This window comes from Taudactylus pleione, unplaced genomic scaffold, assembly GCF_031769625.1.
Source record: "Taudactylus pleione unplaced genomic scaffold, aTauple2 ptg000276l, whole genome shotgun sequence".
Taxonomy (NCBI): Eukaryota; Metazoa; Chordata; class Amphibia; order Anura; family Myobatrachidae; genus Taudactylus; species Taudactylus pleione.
In genome coordinates this window covers 11,944,954-11,965,462 of record NW_028284678.1, presented here as the reverse complement: position 1 = coordinate 11,965,462, position 20,509 = coordinate 11,944,954, and the positions used below count along the sequence as shown (strand labels likewise).

Below are 20,509 nucleotides of genomic sequence, written 5' to 3'. Positions count from 1 at the left end.
TACCTGCAGCAGGGAGTGCTTTAGCGTGGTCTCCTATCCCCTCCACATCCCACGCTGGGAGTCCTTCAGCGCAAACGGTAGGGATGCCTGTCACTGGATGACAGGAGTATAGTGATGGCTGGTTTGCTAGCAGAATGGGAACTAGCCCAATCCCCTTTTATTTTTGAACTATAACACCGCGTTATGAGGTTCTGAGAGGGGCCAGTTATTCAGCTGGTGCACATCCCGGCTAGTAGCGCTGTGCTGACGAGACACAGTCCTGCCAATTGCAGCGCCTGCTATTACCCCCTGTCAGACTTCCCCTTGGAACTGCCTCACCGCATCTATCACAAAGGGTGCCTAGCTTCATCTAAAGTCTGAGCTACCTCATGGTATACTAGCTACCTTGCCTAAATGTATAGTATTAGCCACTGTTCTGGTGCTGTGGCCAGAACTTATGGTTATAGCATACCCTTCACTCAGGGTTAGCTCTTTTTTTGTGTCCCTTCCCCAGGCTTATGCCTCACATTGGCTTACCTTTGAGAGGAGCAGTACTCTTCCCATGCATATATGTGAAAACCATATACTACATTATAGGCTGATCTTAAAACCTTTTTTCATTCTGTGCTCACGTTAGAGGGTATGCATATGTGCATCTATATAGATTTATATCTTCTGTGCTCCATTCGGTGGCTCATACAAGAGGAAGTTAGTGATGCGCGGCTAGTGCGGTGGTATTACTGTCTCACAGCATTGAGGTCGTCTTTTTGATTCCCACTTCAAAAACGGGTTCATCTGGACATAAAATGGCTCACCTGATAAGGCGAGTACACCAGTAACAGAAGGGTCCCAGGATCGAATGCCTGGGTGGTATTAGATTGGTGGGCATAATACGCACTTCACCATTATACATATTTATGTAAGGACTTACACTAGCGGACCGTTTTAGGGGTATATGTATGGTCTAACACGACTATACAGATACACATCCCTTATGGAACAGGCTCAAGTATAGAGTCCTGTTCTACGACTTTCTTGTCTCCACTAACATTTTGCTAGTTTCCACAGTATTTTATGCTGCACATCTCCAGATGGATGTCCGTGCTGTAGAGCATTGGTCTTGGCCCACTGAAGCTACTCTCTATTCCTAACGTGGCAGGTTGCTGTGTGTTGGTAAAGGTCAGTGACATTCTACATAGCGTCCAGAGGGATTCTGGTCGCTCAAAGGTAAGAGCATACCACACTAATGCCTAGGAAGATGCTCATTTTTCATGCAACCTGACATACATAGTGTTATTCTCCCTAATGCACCCTAGCTGCTGTCCTAGCAGCCATCCACTCTTTTAATCAGTTGGCTCTACACTTTAGAGTTTTCCTGGTGTGTGGGTGCATCGTTACAACATTGGATTAGTGACACTATCTACTAGAATCTGTTGGGGTTATGGACCGAAGCGCACCTATGGGCTAGTGCACATCTTTACATAGATGTGTAACAGTCACTATGTTCCACGCAGGGGGCCTGGTTGGGCTTTCTGTTCTATATCTGTTGATATTTGATCACACTGACAGGTACCTGACGGGTACTTTCATGGTTGTCCTAGTGCTCTAGCCTTGCTGACTGGATGCTTCCCTATATTGGTAGCTCTCCCTGGTTGACTGTTGCATTCGTGCTCTTTTACTGGTAGGGTTCGGGTCAGCAGTTGGTACTGACTAGGCACTTCCATCATGTTGGAAGTTGTTTTCTTTTTAGCGGCAGCGTTTCAGTTGCTGTTTTATCCCTGTTTTCAGTATGGGATGTACTGCTGTCTGACCCTCTGAAGGGTCTTGTAGTCTCAATAATCTCTATTTCGACTCAGTCTCAGGCCCAGTGGGATCTCCACTCTTTGGAGACTTCTATGGCCTAACCCTTCCGCTGGTTAACAACTTTGTTGTAGTTGGACCTCAAGGAGGGTTCAGGGCGACTGTTCGGTCTAGTCTTTTGACTCCCTGCATACTCTGTTTGGAGTCTGTGGACAAGTTTAGCTCTGTATATTGATATTGTTATACTTCTGTATATACGATTAATGTCCAGCTGTGCTGGGATTCTGCTGTCTGCACCTGTTGCAGCTTCCTGTATAGCCTCTAGTACGGTTTCTCGAGTTTGTTCTTGTTTACGGCCCTTCTATGGATTCTTGTTGGGGCTCTCGGCTGCCAACGGTCCGGTTTGGTCTATTTCAGTTGAGATAACTGGTTCTGACGTTTCTCAACTGTCTTTGTTCTCTCGCCAGCCGTTCTGTTCCTTTTGACTTAACCTGTACGTTATGGAAGTTTCTATGACTGTTTAGCGAGGAGTGGTGTTTGTCTCCTGTGCTCTACGACACTTAATCCTCAGCTTCCGCTGGGCCTATGGTTCTTTGCGGTCCCTGTTTTGGTTTGGCCAAGGGGTCAGCAAGTTCTCCGCGCTTCCCACCCAGGAGGTTGGCTTTGGGACGTCCCCACTGTCTTGAACTCCAGTGTCCCCTAGTGGATGAAGGAGAAAATAGGATTTTGGTACTTACCGATAAATCCCTTTCTCCGATTCCACAGGGGACACTGGACGCCCGCCCAGCGCTGCGTACTTGCTGTTTTGTTTGGTTCCTTCTATGGTTGTGTGACTGCATGGTTTCCCTGCAATGGGTTCCTTTGTTCTCCTTCAGTCGGTCTTGTTCCGTTCTGTGGTCTTCTCCTTTTCCTAATTTTTCTGTTGTCCTCCGTCTCCTCTCGGGCTCAGTTCTTAAACTGGGGCTGATGGGGCATAGAGGGGGAGGAGCCAGTCACACTTCTAGATTATTTAAAATGCCAGGCTCTGCTCTACCGCCGTCTATACCCCACTGTCTTGAACTCCAGTGTCCCCTGTGGAATCGGAGAAAGGGATTTATCGGTAAGTACCAAAATCCTATTATCTATACCAACCAATCAGGTTTTCCAATAAAGTTTAGTAAATGAAAGCAAATGTCTTTAGCTTGGGTTCTCAGAGCTCCTTTGCCTGTTCACCAGGTTTTAGGCCCGCTACTTGTACAGGTTTTCCAACTTTTCTTCAATTTAAGGAGATTAGATCTGTCCTGCTCTTACCCTGCTCTCATAGATACATCTGAGAATGTGTACATACAACGAGCTGGTCTGCATGGCAGGAAAAGTGCTAATTTGTAATTCCCATAGATATAATATTTCTTGTTCAGGGTCCATAGGGAGTCCACAGGGATACCATGGGGTAATGTGGTTGGAGTGATCTAGACACCAAACCGTTAACGCTTTCAGCTCCCAGGATGCCTCAGGTCCTCTTCCACATATACCCCGCTCTTGGCCACAGGCATTCAGTTTTTCGTTTGGTGCGGCAGGATTCAGACACACCTTTATAACAGGGGGACTGCTTAGGCAGTCCCAAGCTTTTTATTTTATGTTTTATTTTATTTATTTTTACTTCAGATCATGCAGCACTAGGCGTCCTAAAGGACGCCTGTGCTGCTGCTCCACCTACCCCCACCAGCGCCGCAACACCAGTAACTGGACTGGTGATTTAGGCGGGCACCATAGTAGCTTGGCTAGCGGCGATGCTGGGTCCAGGGACTGCAGCTGGAAGCATGGGGACGCAGGTAAGGTGGTTCCCCTGCTCGCGGGGAACCAAGTGGCAGTCCGTACCTCTGGCAGTTGGAGACGTACCCGAGGTTGCTGTAGTGGGGCGTCCGCTCCGTCACTAGACAACCGGGACAAGTCAGTCTGGCGTCGGTGGCGGCGGCTATGTTATAAGGCCAACGCAACTGGGGGGGTTAATACAGCATAGGGGAGGTAGGCTTTGCCCGGCAGCCCCACCCCCAGCCCAGACGCCGATCCATCTGATGTTTTCTGCGTCTAGGTTGCTCCTCCTACCCTCTGTATATGAGACGCCCAGCGACCACTATCATTGTTGTGCTGAAGCTGCTGGTCTCGGGATGTTTTGGGTCTAGTCTCCCTGTATACCTCTCCCCAGAGGCCAAGTTACACAGCGCTCAAAATACTACCAAGCCCTTGTGTATTGAGTAGTTGATTCAGGGCCCATTGCAAGTATATTGTATACTGTATGCATTGTATGTGACTTTTGTTAGCTCTGCTATGTTGCTGCCTTTATTTTCTGTACTGTCAGGTATAACTATCACTACTATTTCTCCTCAACTCTTTGCTACAGGTGTGTGGGGAATATTTTTATTTTTTTGTTTCTCAAATTGTACTTCACATTTATTGTTGCTTGTGAAGCCAGTCACATTTGCACTTATTTATTATGTCTAAGGGCACACATCCACTAGAAGACAGGCAAACGACTGCACGATTACGACATTGTAATCGTGCAGTCGTTTATCAGTCTGTGATGTGCCTACATTGAACGAGCAGTCGTTCAGTGTAGGCACATCAATCATCTGCAAACATGCTGAACCTGACGCTATCGTCAGGTAGTACAACATATTTGTACGACGATGGATGTCTAAACGACCAGCGGGAGTGCGCATCACCAGTCGTTTTAGACTTTTTCGTTTTTCTTTTTTTTTTACTATCTGCAAACGATTATTTAACGATATCGTTCAATCTCAATTTAATCATCTAGTGAATGTGTGCCTTAAGAATAAGGGTAAACAGGAAGCTGAGGTCCCGGTGCTGGTTTCATGTGAAAGCTGTTTGGCGGGCTTGTCCCCTCAGGACTTTATACAGGATGGTTTGTGCGCTATTTGTTATAAAGTACCACCTCACTGGTCCAGTCTACCAGCCCCTGTACAGGAGCCTTTTTGGGTGTCCTCCTTGTCTCAGGTTATGACGCAGCTAGTGGACCGTTTGGCTGCTCCCACGCTGCCTTCCATATGGGATACCAACAGCAATTCCAGCCTGCTGTGTTTGTACCCCCCTATACATCCTTCCTGGATGGATGTTTATGCCCACTGAAGTCAGAGCTGCGTTTCAACAAATGTTGCAGGCGAACAGACTGGTAGCCATTAAAGCGCCTAAGCGGACGATATCGTTTTGTCAGTTTGCCCAGCATGTAGATTCAGACGCATCATCGGAGGAGTCGGATGATGCGCCAGGTTCTACTCCAGGGTCTGTCTCAGGAGAGGGGGAACATCCTTCTACAGTGGATGTCCCTTCTTTGGTGAGTGCCATCAAATCAATCCTAAATATAGAGGATGATGAGCCAGCTCCTAGACCTAAGGCTCCAGTGTTTAAACACCAGAGGGCGGTACAAGCTGAGTTTCCTACAGTAAGTCTGAGCAGCTCACTGAACTTATGGAAAAAGCATGGAGTGCTCAGGATAAACGGTTCCATGTTACAAAAAGATTAGCATCTTTGTATCCTTTCCCACCTACTGAATGTACCAAGTGGGAAGTCCCTCCTACTGTGTATGCTCATATGACACATTTAGTCAGGAGTGCTGCATTGCCTTTATCGTCTGCATCTTCCCTTAAAGATCCTACAGATAGAGAACTTGAAACATGTCTTAAATCACTGGTATCATTGTCTGGTGCTATTACTCGACCAGCTATGGCTGGGCTTGGGTAGCCAAGGCTGTTGAAGAATGGACGGGGGCATTGGAAGATACTCTACCAAATGCTACCAGAGAACAGCTGACATATATCTCCCACATATGGGAAGCGGCTTCCTATTTGGGAGAAGCTGCAATAGATGCTGGACTCCTGGCATCTAAAGCATCGGCAGCTTCGATTGTTGCTCGTAGAGCCCTTTGGTTAAGGTCCTGGAAAGCAGATGCTGGATCCAAAATGGCTCTGGAATCCCTGCATTTTTATGGAAACATACTTTTTTGAGCAGAATTGATTAAGATAGTGGCTACTCTGGCAGCAACAAAATCTGCAGGTCTACCATCAATAGCTACATCAAAGTCTAGGCAGTCCTCTTTTCGGTCCTTTCGCCCTCAGGGAAGAGCAAAAGGGCAGCCGTTCTCACAGGACCACCAAGCAGCAAAATAAGAGGTCCTGGCCGGTCAGATGTCCAGCTTCCAAGCCGGACGACAAACCCTCCGTCTGATGGGACGGGCCTCCTCCTGGGGGATCTCAGGGTGGGAGGCCGACTTCTTAATTTTCCAGATTACTGGCATCGAACAACAACAGACGCCTGGGTCCAAGTGATCTCTAAGGGGTATACCCTCACCTTCCGGAGGCATACTCCCCAGAAGTTTTTTTGTATAACTCCCCCATCAGATTCTATCAAGGCTTTGGCTCTCCAGGAGACTATTTACTCCCTGTTGGGGGCAGGGGTGATAATCAGAAGGAAAGGGTTATTATTCCAATCTGTTTTTGGTTCAGAAACTAAATGGGTCTCATCACCCTATTCACCCTATTCTAAATCTGAAAACACTCAAGTTTATCTGTTTACCCAAGTTCCATATGGAGACTCTTCGGTCAATTATTTTGGCAAGCTGGGGATTTTATGGCTTCCCTGGACATTCAGGATGTGTATCTGCATGTGCCTATTATTCCATCCCACCAACAATTTCTACAGTTTGGTGTCCTGCAAAAACATTACCAATTTCAGGCACTGCCCTTTGGTCTATCAACGGCCCCTCGGGTCTTCACCAAAATAATGGCGGTTATGACGGCCTTCCTCCAGGCGTCAGGAAGTCAGAATACTGTCATGCTTGAATGACCTCCTGATATTGGCATAGTCTCCAGCAGTTTTACAACACCATCTCCAACTCACCATTGCCTGCCTTACAGATGCACGGCTGGACCAGCAATTGGATGAAATCCTCCCTTTCTCCAACACAGCGGATGGTACATCTGGGGGCACTTCTGGATTCTCCGGCACAAAGGGTGTTTCTGCCAGGGGACAAGATTTCGACCTTATTATTGCAAGTGCGCATGTTGCTCCGCAAGTGAAGGGTATCCATTCTATCCAGGTCCTGGGGTCAATGGTATCCACCTTCAACATGGTGGAATATGCTCAGTTCCACTCCAGGCCTCTGCAACATTTGATTCTCTCCCAGTGGAACGGGCAGTATCCTCTAATACTGTCCCAGAGGATCCTTCCACTTCGGAGGTTCAGCTCTCTCTCTCGTGGTGGCTACAAAAGGCTCATCTGTACAAGAGTCGCCCATTCTGGATTCCAAATTAGGTGCTCCTCACCACGGACACCAGTCTTCGCGGATGGGGGGCGGTGACAGGTCATCATACCTTTTCAGAGAAGGTGGACAAATTCGGAAAGTCACCTGCTCATAAGCATCCAGGAGCTTCGTGCAGTATACAAAGCGCTCGTCCTGGCACAGGACCTACTTAAAGGTAGGCCGTTCCAGATCCAGTCCGACAATGCGACCACAATAGCATATCTCAATAATCATGGAGGCGTATGAAGTCAGGCAGCCATGACGGAAGTGGCAAACATTCTGATCTTAGCAGAACGTCATCTTCCGGCTATTTCGGCAAAATTCATCCCGGGAATCCTCAACTGGGAAGCGGACTTCCTAAGTCGTCAGGACATAAACGCCGGAGAGTGGGCTCTCCACCGGGGTTTTTTTCAACTTCTGGTGAACAAATGGGGCCTACCAGACGTAGACCTTATGGCCTCACGTCACAACTTCAAGGTCCCCAGGTACGGGTCCAGGACCAGAGATCCCTCAGCTGCCTTTGTGGATGCGCTGGCAGTGAGGTGGAACTTCTAGCTGGCGTACCTTTTTCCTCCGATTCCCTCCTCCCAGGGGTCCTCAGGTAATTCAAGCAGGAAGGCGGCACAGTGATACTAGTAGCTTTTGCTTGGCACAGGCGCCATTGGTTCACCGACATACAGAATCTATCCATAGACACTGTTTCCTCTTCCTCTACAGATCTGTTAGCGCAGGGTCCCTGCCTGCATCCAGACTTGCATCGTCTGTCTTTGGCGGCGTAACTCTTGAGTCTTCCATCTTAAGAGCCAAAAGTTTCTCCAGCTCTGTACACAATGTAGTGTAAAACACTACCCTTCCATTTTCATTCATACTCGTATGTAATAAATGAAGGTTTGCTCCCTATTAATGTACAGGAGGCTTGTTCAATTTTACCAATAATAGTTATATTCAAAACATCAACATATGTTTAAAAGCAAAAACTACACATCTATAGCAGCAATCTTCATATGACACCAATTTCAGTAGTTAAAATCTATTCTCCTATATACCATTGGTGCTTAAACGTTTAAGTCAACATACACATACATACTCCAAAATGCTTCACATAAAAATATCACATTTTAAATCCCTTTTGCTATTTTGAGTGATAGAAAATACAGTTTCCTCAATAAGATACTGTTATTTGTGAACAAGTCCACTATTTTTGTTACAAGTCCTGTAATTTACTAACCATGTAGCAAAATGTCTATCCAGTATTCTAGTATAACGTGATCATGCACACTGCTAACAAGCTGGCCGCTATAAATATAATGTTGTTTAGGTAACTACTGGCGTCCCAGATACTTCTTTCTGCTCAGGAGCATCTCCACCCTAAGGGGAACTGCTTTAGGACATCCCCATAGTATCCCTGTGTACTCCCTATGGACCCTGAAGAAGAAAATGAGTTATGGTAGACTTTAACTCTTTTTCTTCGAAGACCATAGGGTTCACAGGGGAACCACACTGACGCACCTGTCTGCATTGGGTAATTTTTCTTTAGGTCACAGATTCCCTCATCTTTTGTGAGTGTTTCTGGTGTACATTGTCCTTCCTTCTCCTGCCTTGGGCTTGTTTACAAAAACTGAATTCCTGTGGCCAGGGGCGGGTTATATGTGGAGGAGGAACTGAGGCATCCTGGGAGCTGAAAGTTTGGTGCCTGGATCACTCCAACCACATTTCCCCATGGAATCCATGTGGACCCTATGGATCTCCTGCATCCACTGGGGAACACAGGAGATACACTGGGGTTTAGACGGTGGTGTGTAGAGCCTGGCACTTAAAGATCTTAAAGATTTGGGCTTGGCTCCTCCCTCTCACATGACTTGAGTCTATTCAAGTGCCCGTTGGAGCCGGGTGTTTATTTATTTCAGCCTGTAATTTTTCTTTCTACTGTTACCGCTGGGCAGACTCTGTGCTACAGGAGTCTGCCTTCTAGCTCAGCTGCCTCCAGGGGATCTGACACAGGATAGTATCTTGGCTTCCCGAGCACAGTGTCCTCTAACACTGCAGCTCCTCCTCCTTGCACCTGAGGCTCCCAGTAGCGATAAGTAGCATCCCTCTTCCGATGGATTGGCATATACAAGCCACGTTTGTCTCCTTCCTTGAGCGTCCCAAGGGCATCATATCGCTGGGTCCTAGAGAGGGTAGGGTCAACGTCAGCTGCTCCTCACTCTAAGAGATTCCTTGCATTAGGAACAGCCACGAGACCTCTCTCGGTTAAGGAGATAAGGAAGCAGCACCCTCCCCCTTCTGTTCTCTGAGCATGCTCTGCACTCGGCAAGCCCGCCAGAAGCTCCCCGCCACAGACTCTGCTTCACTGCCTTAGCGGGAGCTGCCATTACAGCTCTGCAGCTCCGATACCTCCAAGGAGTCCAGAGGTGACTAAAAGGCACATCTACAGCCAGCAGCCATCCTCAGAGAGCATCCTGCTACAAAACGCTGGATCACGCTTGTTACCCTCCTTCCCTCCTATACTTTTGTAGTCTCTGGGTGGTCTGCATGCGTGCACTGTACTGTTAAACATCTATACATTTGTGATCATTCTCTTGCTTATACTGCCAGACTGTTCGTTAGCCTGTTTGCTGCTTGTGCGCTTCTATCAGTTGCGCTGGTGATCCCAGCCTTCGACGTCTGATCGCAGTGCTGTAACCGTAAATGCAGCAAGCAGGTGTCTGACACCACCTTCTGCATTTGCCTCTGAGATGGACGGAATAGCACAGCGGTTCTGCAAATGCATCCATCTCTGAATCGGGCCCTAAGTGCATTATCTTACCGCTCCTCCTTACCTGGTTTTTCATGACAGCCTGGCTGAACTTCAAACAAAGCCCTCATTCTTGCGAAGGTTCTCTCCAAATTTCTCATCAATCAGCCTATTGTGGTTCCTGTTCTTTTTAATGGAGAGTCTGAATTCTATGCCTTGGATGCACTAGTACAGGCCCTTCGAGTGTACGTGTCCCTTTACTTGGAATTTATGAAAGACTGGTAACTCGAGGCTAGCCAGTGCCTCCTAGAGTATTGGCTCATTCCATCAGTCGGTATATGCTTTTTTGGCTGTACGTCATGGGGCCTCTGTGGCTCCGCTGTTCGGGCTGCCACCTGGTCTTCCGTGCATACTTTTGTCAAATGTTATCGTTTTGATTTCTTTGCATTCCAGGAGGCTAGATTTAGGTGCATGGTGCTTTATGCATCCACAAAGTGCTCCCTCTTGTAAGGATGTCCCCATTGTATAACCAGTGTTCCACAGTGATTGAAGGAGAAAACAGGATTGTACTTAACATTTCTCCAATTTTATGGGTGACACTGAAAGTCCTCCCTATGTGATCAGTGTATATGGTTTCTGTATGGGTTTGGCTGTTTCGTTGTGCCAATTTTTGTCACTTGAAGAGCTTTTTCCTCTTTGTTCTGACCGCTCTATTTCCGTCTCCACTTGGTCATCTTAAACGTAACTGAAGTCATGTGTGGTATAGAGGGGGAGGAGCCAAGAACAAATCTCTAAAGGTGCATATCCATTACACGAGTGTAGAACGACTGTAAGATTACAACATCGTAATCGTTCATGATGCTGTGCAGTGGCTAATGTGCCCACACCAAAGGATATGTCATTCAGTGCAGGCACCATCCCTCATCCCCGAACTTGCACAATCTGTCTATCAGCAGGTTGGCCTGCATGTTCAGCTGGTGACCGATGCCAGCAACGACCAGTGGGAGCGCGCATCGCTGGTCGTTGCTGGCATATTCACTGCACGATTAATGAATAACTATGTCGTAATCGTTCAATTTTATCGTGTACTGGATATGCGCCTTGAGGTTTAAACTGCCAGGTTCCTTTACCCCAGTGTATCTCCAACGTCCCCCATGGAATCGGAGAAATGGATTTTGCTGGTAAGTACAACAATTCTATTATTACCAGTTTATGTAGTGCATACATTATCTGCAGCGCTTTACAGAGAATATTTGGCCTAGCAAACGCCTACTCTCCTTGAATGTCCTATAGATACCTGAATTTCGGGGCATCTCCAAGCCTCTTTCTAATGATAATGGACATGGCTTAGACGCATATATTTTGAGTTCTAATAGCCAGACCCCACTGCACTAAGATGTACACCGTGTCATTGTACAGCATAACGTTCCCTCCCCATACTTGCCCCTTGGACCTCTCCTCTGTGTAGTTGTTAGTGTAGTGAGAGGCACTGTCTATATACACAGGGCGGAATTCAATTCTTTTCATCCCCTATCGCGCCCGACGGAGCTATTCTATTCTTGCTCCTGTCGGGCGCGATCAGCTGCCAAGCGCTACATTTCAGCTCGCAGCCCCTGGGGGATGAGAGCTGAAATGTGCGAAAAGTGACATGTTTTGGCGCCCAAACATCACTTTTCGCGATCGCGCCCAGCACTTTGGTCGGGGTTAGCCATTTTACGCAGCTAAACCCGACCACTTTGGGTGCGATCAGCGTGAAACGCTGGCACAATTGAATAGCGGCCCACGATCTCCTGTCACTTTAGACGGGAGATGCGGGCCGCAAAATCAATTGAATTCCGCCCAGAGTGTCTAAAAGGTGTGTGCAACACGCAATAACATGAATTATTTCCCCTGCACACAGAAGAAAGTTTGCATTTGCGCCTCTAGCAGTGAAACCTGGTCTGTTCAGGATGAGACCCTATAAGTATATTTATTCATCATCGTCATAATGCTCAGTATATCAATGGCTATTTGAAAACTGCTAGACAATAACAGAATTATTAAGAAGGAATACTAAAAAAACAAAAATGCCCTAATTGTTGCATTAACTCGCTTTTTGCAATTCTAAATCCATATCCTATCTCTTTTCTAGTTTCCTCTGCCGTCATCCGTGTACTGAAGGACGTTTTCTGGAACAAGCTGGTTAAGACTGTGCTAAGCGCAGAGACCTCTGGGCAGACTTCGGAACAAGTCGCGCTGCTTTCCAAACTGGCTGCCCTGTCTGAAATGAATGAATTAAAGCGACTTATGGATGAGCTCCCAGAGATACTGGGCCAGTCCTCTTCTCAGGAAAAGTAAGAGCTCGGTAACTTTTGGTGCAAATTATTGCAAAATAAGTTTCCAAAAATAACATCGTGATTTTCTGCCTGCACGAACCCTTGGACGCGGCTGATCAGAATCCGCTGTCTTTTCTGTATCCGTTTCCTGCTAACAAGTGACAGAGTGTCTTAGAAACGCTGCACTTTCCGCAGATGAGTCACTGTTTTGTCAATTCAGTCCTAAAGTAGCAGCTGCGGGCACCGTCTGTTCCCATTTTGCTAGAAACACTGTTGGCTGCTAGTTGTGGAACTTGATGAAAAATTGTGAGAGAGTTTGCATGAAAATAAATGTTATTTGTGTTAAATAGAAATTTAATGAGCGCACTAACGATGGTACTTGCCCCAATTTAAGCAACTTTAAGTGTTTTATTGTGAACGTGGTTTTAAAATGCCTTTCTATCAAACTGAAGAGAATAAAAGTATTCTAATTTAACTCTATACACTTCCCCAGATTGATTAATATGGATCAGATTGTTTAAACCTGGTTCATGATACTGTACACCAGTGACATCCGTAGGGCGTACACATTATTACTGTAGACTTTTAGGGGTGTTTTAGGACACTTGGCTATTTTATCAATTTAAATAACTTGTTAGGGTTAGTTTTAGCCCAAAAAACTGCTGATGACGACATGTCAGTGTTGACATATGAATGTCAACATGTTATGTCGACATTTACATTTACCTGTCGACATATTATACCTAACCCCTTAGTATCTTATGTCTGCAGCCAGTGAAGCTTTTGGGTCAAGATAGCCACCAGAGCTAGAATTCCCGTCACTGAGATCTAAACTAGGTAGATTTGATTGACATGAGATATGATTCCAAGGTTTCTCCACCCTACAAGCTGACTTCTGCTCCAGGCCTGTACACACCTGGGCAAGTTCATCATCTTATTTTATTTCCCATTGTACACCTGGCTGAGAACCTGCATAGAGCCAGCTTTCCCTCTCACAGTCCCATAAAGTTCCCACCTATTGCTGAAAGATGTTTTGGCGTAATATCTTGTGTGTATGTACATGTAGAGATCAGTCCCCATAGAGCGACCGTATTGGGCCTGATTCAGAGCTGGACGCCAAACGCAGTTGAGAGACAAACATCAATCTGCGAATGCGTCTTGAGTCGCACGGCGCATGTCTCGGGGTACATTATCGTAGTCATTCGCTGCAATTTTTTTGCTCGCTGTGCGATTGACGGGAAGCGTTTGAGGGAGGTAACCTTCGTCTGCGATCCTGTACGCTAAGGTGTCGCAGTACACGCGCCCATTCTACATAATCATAGGACTACCCTGATGTCCGATCACAGAAGGATCTGCGGCCGAGGCTACGACTTGGATTTGCGAAGCTGCCGGTGGACGGGCGTCTCAATACATATCCCTAACGGCAAAATAGAAGGTCCAGCCCTACTACTGTTGGGTTTCAAGGTGAAGTCGACGCAAAATACAAAATCCAAATGCAGCACTCTATGTGGCCTGGATGAGATAAACGAGAAGAAAAGAGCGCATGCTTTCCGTGCAGTAATAACTGGAACGTAAAGCCGGGTACACACTGTGCAACCTATTGTACAATCTATCGTTCAATGCGATCGGGATGATGGATCGCATAGCGTGTATGGACTATCCGCACACACTACTGTGGTCGTATGCGATATCTTCCGGTCGGCCGCACTGCGCGGCCAATTGGATGATATCGCATAGGGTGCGGTTGTAGGTAATGAAAGACAGAGCAAGGGATCGTTTTGTAATTTATTAAATCGCTTAATGTGTACCCACGGGCCGACATATCGTCTGGGTAAACATCACCAAGTGTGTACCCAGCATAAGTCTTACATAATTATTGGTCCTATTCACAAAGTAGCTGCCTGTATCACTGCATGTAAGAAGCTTTTAGGGACATAGGACCTCATTCAGAGCCGCTCGCTAGATGCAATCGCTCGCATCCATCGTATGCAAATTTGTCCAAGTGACGTCATGGGAAGCGATCACTCGCCAAGGCATAAGCACACCAACTTTGGCTGTGCGAGCGATCGCTCTGTGTATGCAGACACCCATTAGCCTATGTAGGTGCGCCCACTAGCGCACGTCATCTCCAGGAAGTTTATTAAAACAATGGTACATCGAGCACCTTCGGTAGTGATCGCAGCGCCCGTGGTTGCCTTACCCTGCCGCAAGCACTGCGAGGACTTCAGTGTAAAAAACAGACATGTGACGTGTACTATGACACTGTCTGTTAATTATTCACGCCTTAAAAACGGTGTTGGAACACTCAGGCACGCCTGCGTTTGCACCTCCACTCCCCCGTTATTAGTGTCCTGCCCGTTACCACCCACAAACGGCCTCTCCTGTCACTCATTACACTGGGCTGTCTTTGCTGGGAGAGCGAGCGGCCTGCGATCGCACAGAGTAGTTCACACACGCGCAGAACGAAGCGTGCGCAAACCATGGGGCCGCTTGCTAGCGCACAGCGCTAGCAAGCGGCTCTGACTCAGGTCCATAGTTCTTCCCAGCAGATGTAAGCCCCAAATAAAAGCAAAATACTTCCTCAGGATGCGGTAATTTAATTTATTAAACATTCAAACACATACTAAATTCCTCCATGAGCTGGTATACTTGCCAGAGAATATGGGGAAAGGGAGCCGGAGTCTCAGATGTTTTAGTAGACCACCTTTCCCGGGTAAAGAAAGGGCTCTAAGGAATTCTGCTCCAGTCAGTCCCCAAAACACTACCCAGACTACCAGACTCTCCCTCCGACGCGTTTTGTCTGCTCTGTCTTTTACAAAGTGTCAATACATATTCCGCCCCCTGCGTCATTTGCAGATTTTCGTACAGCATCTGCGTACAAAGACAGCAGAAACTGCATTAGCGTACATCTCCGAATCCAGCCCAGGGTCCTTTCAGAATCCCTGTACGCACATGTGCTATTGATACATTCCGGCAGTATAACCACATATTGCACTGTGGTTTTGGGTGCTAATATCGCTCCTAGATCACATTGAGTATGTGATTATTGATAAATCGGCTCTTATGTCTGGTACCATAAGGAAATCTTCTCTAGTAGCCACACATGCCCATGTGTGTGTTGAGCATGTGAAAGAGACTGATTTTGTATTTTGCTCATCACTGAGACATAGCCCAGTACAGTGGCGGAACTCCCGGAGACAATGGAGTCATTTGCCGCCGGGCGTCAGCCCTGAAGGGGGCACCTGGCTCCATTGTCCCCGGGAGCTGCATGGAGAAGGAGCGCCGCTGATCGGCGCTCCACCTCCATTGGCGTAACTACGGAGGGTGCAAGGGGTGCGGTCGCACCCCCTGCACCCTCCATTTGCCGGGCGCCCGCTGAGTGTGTTACCAGCGGGCGCCTGGCTCCTATTCAAACTCCCGGCGGCAGCCGGAGGACGCAGCTCCCTCCGTCTTCCGGGTCCCGCAGTGTACTATGGGAATGACGTCATAACGTCACTCCCATAGTGCCGAGGAGCGGATGCCGGGGACGGAGCTCAGGAGTGAGCTCCGTCTTCCGGGTCCCGCAGTGCACTATGGGAGTGACGTAATGACGTCACTCCCATAGTGCCGAGGAGCGGACGCTGGGGATGGACGGCAGCAGCATTGGAGCGGGGATAAAGGTAAGTGTTTGGGGTTTTTTTGTGTGTGTGCGCGGGCGGTGGGGGCCATCGCTACTGGGGGCAACTACAGGGGCCATCACTACTGGGGGCAACTACAGGGGCCATCACTACTGGGGGCAACTACAGGGGCCATCACTACTGGGGGCAACTACAGGGGCCATCACTACTGGGGGCAACTACAGGGGCCATCACTACTGGGGGCAACTACAGGGGCCTACTACTGGGGGCAACTACAGGGTGCTCACTACTGGGGGCAACTACAGGGTGCTCACTACTGGAGGCTCACTACTGGGGGTAACTACAGACTACAGAGGCCTCACTACTGGGGGTAACTACAGGGTGCTCACTACTGGGGGTAACTACAGGGTGCTCACTACTGGGGGTAACTACAGGGTGCTCACTACTGGGGGTAACTACAGGGGCCATCACTACTGGGGGCAACTACAGGGTGCTCACTACTGGGGGCTCACTACTGGGGGTAACTACAGGGTGCTCACTACTGGGGGCAACTACAGGGGCCATCACTACTGGGGGCAACTACAGGGGCCATCACTACTGGGGGCAACTACAGGGGCCATCACTGCTGGGGGCAACTACAGGGGCCATCACTGCTGGGGGCAACTACAGGGGCCATCACTGCTGGGGGCAACTACAGGGTGCTCACTACTGGGGGCAACTACAGGGTACTCACTACTGGGGGCTCACTACTGGGGGTAACTACTGGGGGCTCACTACTGGGGGTAACTACTGGGGGCTCACTACTGGGCGCAACTACAGGGGCCTCACTACTGGGCGCAACTACAGGGGCCTCACTACTGGGCGCAACTATAGGGGCCTCACTACTGGGCGCAACTATAGGGGCCTCACTACTGGGCGCAACTATAGGGGCCTCACTACTGGGCGCAACTACAGGGTGCTCACTACTGGGGGCAACTACAGGGTGCTCACTACTGGGGGCAACTACAGGGTGCTCACTACTGGGGGCAACTACAGGGTGCTCACTACTGGGGGCAACTACAAGGGGCTCACTACTGGGGGCAACTACAAGGGGCTCACTACTGGATGTACTGCATAGGGGGACCATTACTGGGGAGCACTACATAGGCGGACCACTACTGGGGGGGCATTATATAAAAGGAACTGCATAAGGGGGGCGGCGGCAGCTGGGGCTGGCGTAGGTGCTGGGGGGTGGTACATTTTAGTTTGAGGGGGGGGACCAACATTTATCTTGCCTCCGGGCACCTGGGATGAAGTTACGCCACTGGTCCAGTATGTTAATATCCCATTTATACACAAGCAGAAATCTTACTACAGCAGCATAAGTTCCTGTAGTTCTCTGTTGTGAGCCCCCTGGCTGACTGCAGAGAATAATAGCTTGTACTCTGTTACATTGCCAATAGAAATACAATCAGACCTATCAAGTTCTGCCAAGATATGGAAAGTTTTATATATTTTACTGATATTTTATGTGAGACATTTACTAGACATTTCGTTGCTTTTTAACTGTTAAATTGTAAATCTTGAATCTGGAAGTGTTTTAAAGCTTAGAAATTCTCTTAATCAATTAACTCACAGATGGGCCCTGGCTGACTGTGTATCACAAGCTGCAGACTGTGCTGGGGTGAATGTTGGCTCTTGGCAGCCGGCTCTTCTGGCGGCCAGTATGAAGTGTCTGACTGCCACATATGGCACCCACAAGGAACCGGAGGAAGCGGCACAGGAAGCAGAGATAAACCTCCTCTCTCGTCTGAAGAATCTCATGGTAGTAAAATCATTAAAAAAAAAAAAAAGTAAAAAATAATTTCCGCAAACCAGAGATAACAACATGCAGGAGCCATATACCTTTTCCTATTTATCGGATGAGGTCGATTGCAAAGTGGCTGTAATATAGATGTGTCCAGCTACATCTTTGCCTATCACGCTACATACGTGCACACGCATCACGCCATGAACTTACCCGCAACAGCATACGCTACGATACGCTATGGCACACACTGCGATCGCACCATGCAATCCTATGGAGGCACAGGTGTGTACGCAGTGCGCGTATCCGCTCGCGGGCGCACCCCTTCCGTCATGCATGGCGCAATTTGCTGTGTACACAGCAACAATGTAGCAGGACACATCTGTATTTCTGCTGTTTTTCTCTGTAATTGACGGTTATCCATTTAGATTTAACGTTTAGGGATTTTTAACCATGTCTAGGGTGTATTTGATCAGACAGACTGCAATAATTAGTTCTCTCCTAGAAGAATATTAGGGGGCAATCTAATTAGCCACGAGGGGTGCGAATCAGGTGCTTTTCGCTGTTGCCACGGCGCTCCCCTCGCAGCCATCTTTCAGGCTGACCTCGCTCAAATTTTGTGGCTGCGCACAGTTTTGAGCGAGTTCAGGCTGCCGGTAAGTGCGGCCATTGTCGCAATGACTCGCACCCTCGAGTGCATCGCATATAATTGGATTGACCCCTTAGTAGAAAATGTATTTTTGTTATGATTCTGTTACAGTAACTTGGCCTTAGAAACAGCACTGTGATCCTGTAATAGCCCGAAAATAATAAGCGATTTGTCTCATACTTTACAATAAAGTGGCGAATTCCCTGCAGCTGTTGGCCACTGTCATTTAGTGATGCATCATTGAGACTTTAGCAACAATGTTGTATAACCCAGCCCTGATCCTGTACATTGTAACTAAATGCACTGCAGAGGTCCGCGATGACTGCTCTACTGCGGCAGAATGTACATCGCCAAAAGTTTTGAGAATGACACAAGTATTGGTTTTCATTAAGTTTGCTGCTTCGGTGTTTTTTAGATTTTTTTGGGCAGATTTTACTATGGTATACTGAAGTAACATTACAAGCATTTCATAAGTGTCAAAGGCTTTTATTGTTCTCAATGGGATTAAGGTTTGGGGAGTTTCCTGGCCATGGACCCAAAATTTTTATGTTTTGTTTTGTTCCCCGAACCACTTACTTATCACTTTTGCCTTACGGCAAGGTGCTCCATCATGCTGGAAAAGGCATTGTTAGTCACCAAAAAGTTCTTGGATGAATGGTCTCAGGATGCTTTACTGTTGGCATGACACAGGACTGATGGTAGCGCTCACCTTTCCTTCTTCGGACAAGCATTTATCCAGATGCTCTAAACAATCAGAAAGGGGATTCATCAGAGAAAATAACTTTACCCCTGTTCTCAGCCGTCCAATCCCTGTACCTTTTACAGAATATCACTCTGTCCCTGATGTTTTTCCTTGAGAGAAGGGGCTTCATTGCTGCCTTTCTTGACACCAGACAATCCTCCAAAAGTCTTCGTCCTGTGTCATGCCAACAGTAAAGCATCCTGAGACCAATCATGTGTGGGGTTGCTTCTCAGCCAACGGAGTGGGATAACTCACAATTTTGCCTAAGAACACAGCCATGAATAAAGAATGGTACCAAAACATCCTTCAAGAGCAAGTTCTCCCAACCATCCATGAACAGTTTGGTGATGAACAATGCCTTTTCCAGCATGATGGAGCACCTGGCCATAAGGCAAAAGTGATAACTAAGTGGCTTGGGGAACAAAACATCAAAATTTTGGGTCCATGGCTAGGAAACTCCCCAGACCTTAATCCCATTGCGAACTTGTGGTCAATCCTCGAGAGGCGGGTGGACAAACAAAAACTCACAAATTCTGACAAACTCCAAGCATTGATTAGGTAAGAATGGGCGGCCATCAGTCAGTATATGGCCCAGAAGCTGAATGACAGCATGCCAGGGCGAATTGCAGAGGCCTTGAAAAAGAAGGGGCAACACTGCAAATATTGACTCTTTGCATAAACTTAATGTAATTGTCAATAAAAGCCTGTGACACATATGAAATGCTTTAATTTTACTTCAGTATACCATAGTAACATCTGACAAAAAGGTCTAAAAACACTGAAGCAGCAAACTTTGTGAAAACCAATGGCTGTACACTCCTGCTTTGATGACACCACCTTTTGAATATAGTCTAGCTGGCTGTAGGCATACAAGGCATTTCTCAAGCATGTAGTGCTATGGGGAAATCATGATATGTAGGTTTCTCATGTGTCCCGATTTTGTATTTGATAAGGAGTTTGAAGTCATACTTTCATTACATGGCGCATCTTTTTTTATGTGCAGCTTTGTGTCCGAGAAGACGTCCCCGCTGAGTGGAACAGCCTGGTGAGAGCCGGACTGAAGTGAGTCCTGTACAGATTACTTGTCTTTCTATTTTGATCCCAACTTGACACCTGCTTGTGTACTAGATGGATAGGAGTGATACAGAGCAATTGCGCAGGTGTACTATATAGCATGTAATACAAATAAGTGGCCTGTTATTGTGGCAGAATAAACGTAAACCATGATAAAATGATGGCACAGATTTTCCCTAGCCAATGGATGTAAGATAAAAAATGACCTATTTCAACATGGTACGGAGAAATATCCCAGTATGTCCCCAAACAAGGTGTAACATTTGCTTGGCTACAATAGGAAGTGAACAAGTAATTACTGGGGAGATTAATGCAGAGCTCGGGTTACCCACCTCCAGGCTGGAAGGGCCAAATTTGCCGGTTGCTTTTTGCAGCTTCTTCGTTATAGTGCAGCCTAAGACAGTGTAACAGCACTTAATGCCTACATAATGTAATACCCATGAATTGGCCCAGATCATGATATGGCTGCCTCCGCTTACTCAACTGTATGTCTCTGCGTTTACCGTCAGCTGCT

At 47.4% G+C, this 20,509-nt stretch overlaps 1 protein-coding gene across 1 annotated transcript in view; it reads left to right on the top strand.

Moving 5' to 3' along the window:
• URB1 (URB1 ribosome biogenesis factor) overlaps nucleotides 1–20,509 on the top strand; it is a 144,227-nt gene that overhangs the window by 69,102 nt on the left and 54,616 nt on the right. Inside the window, exons 23-25 of the mRNA XM_088481649.1 lie at nucleotides 11,944–12,145; nucleotides 17,362–17,548; nucleotides 19,925–19,983. Coding sequence (XP_088337775.1) covers nucleotides 11,944–12,145; nucleotides 17,362–17,548; nucleotides 19,925–19,983 — 448 coding nt within the window. The remainder of the gene's footprint in view (nucleotides 1–11,943; nucleotides 12,146–17,361; nucleotides 17,549–19,924; nucleotides 19,984–20,509) is intronic.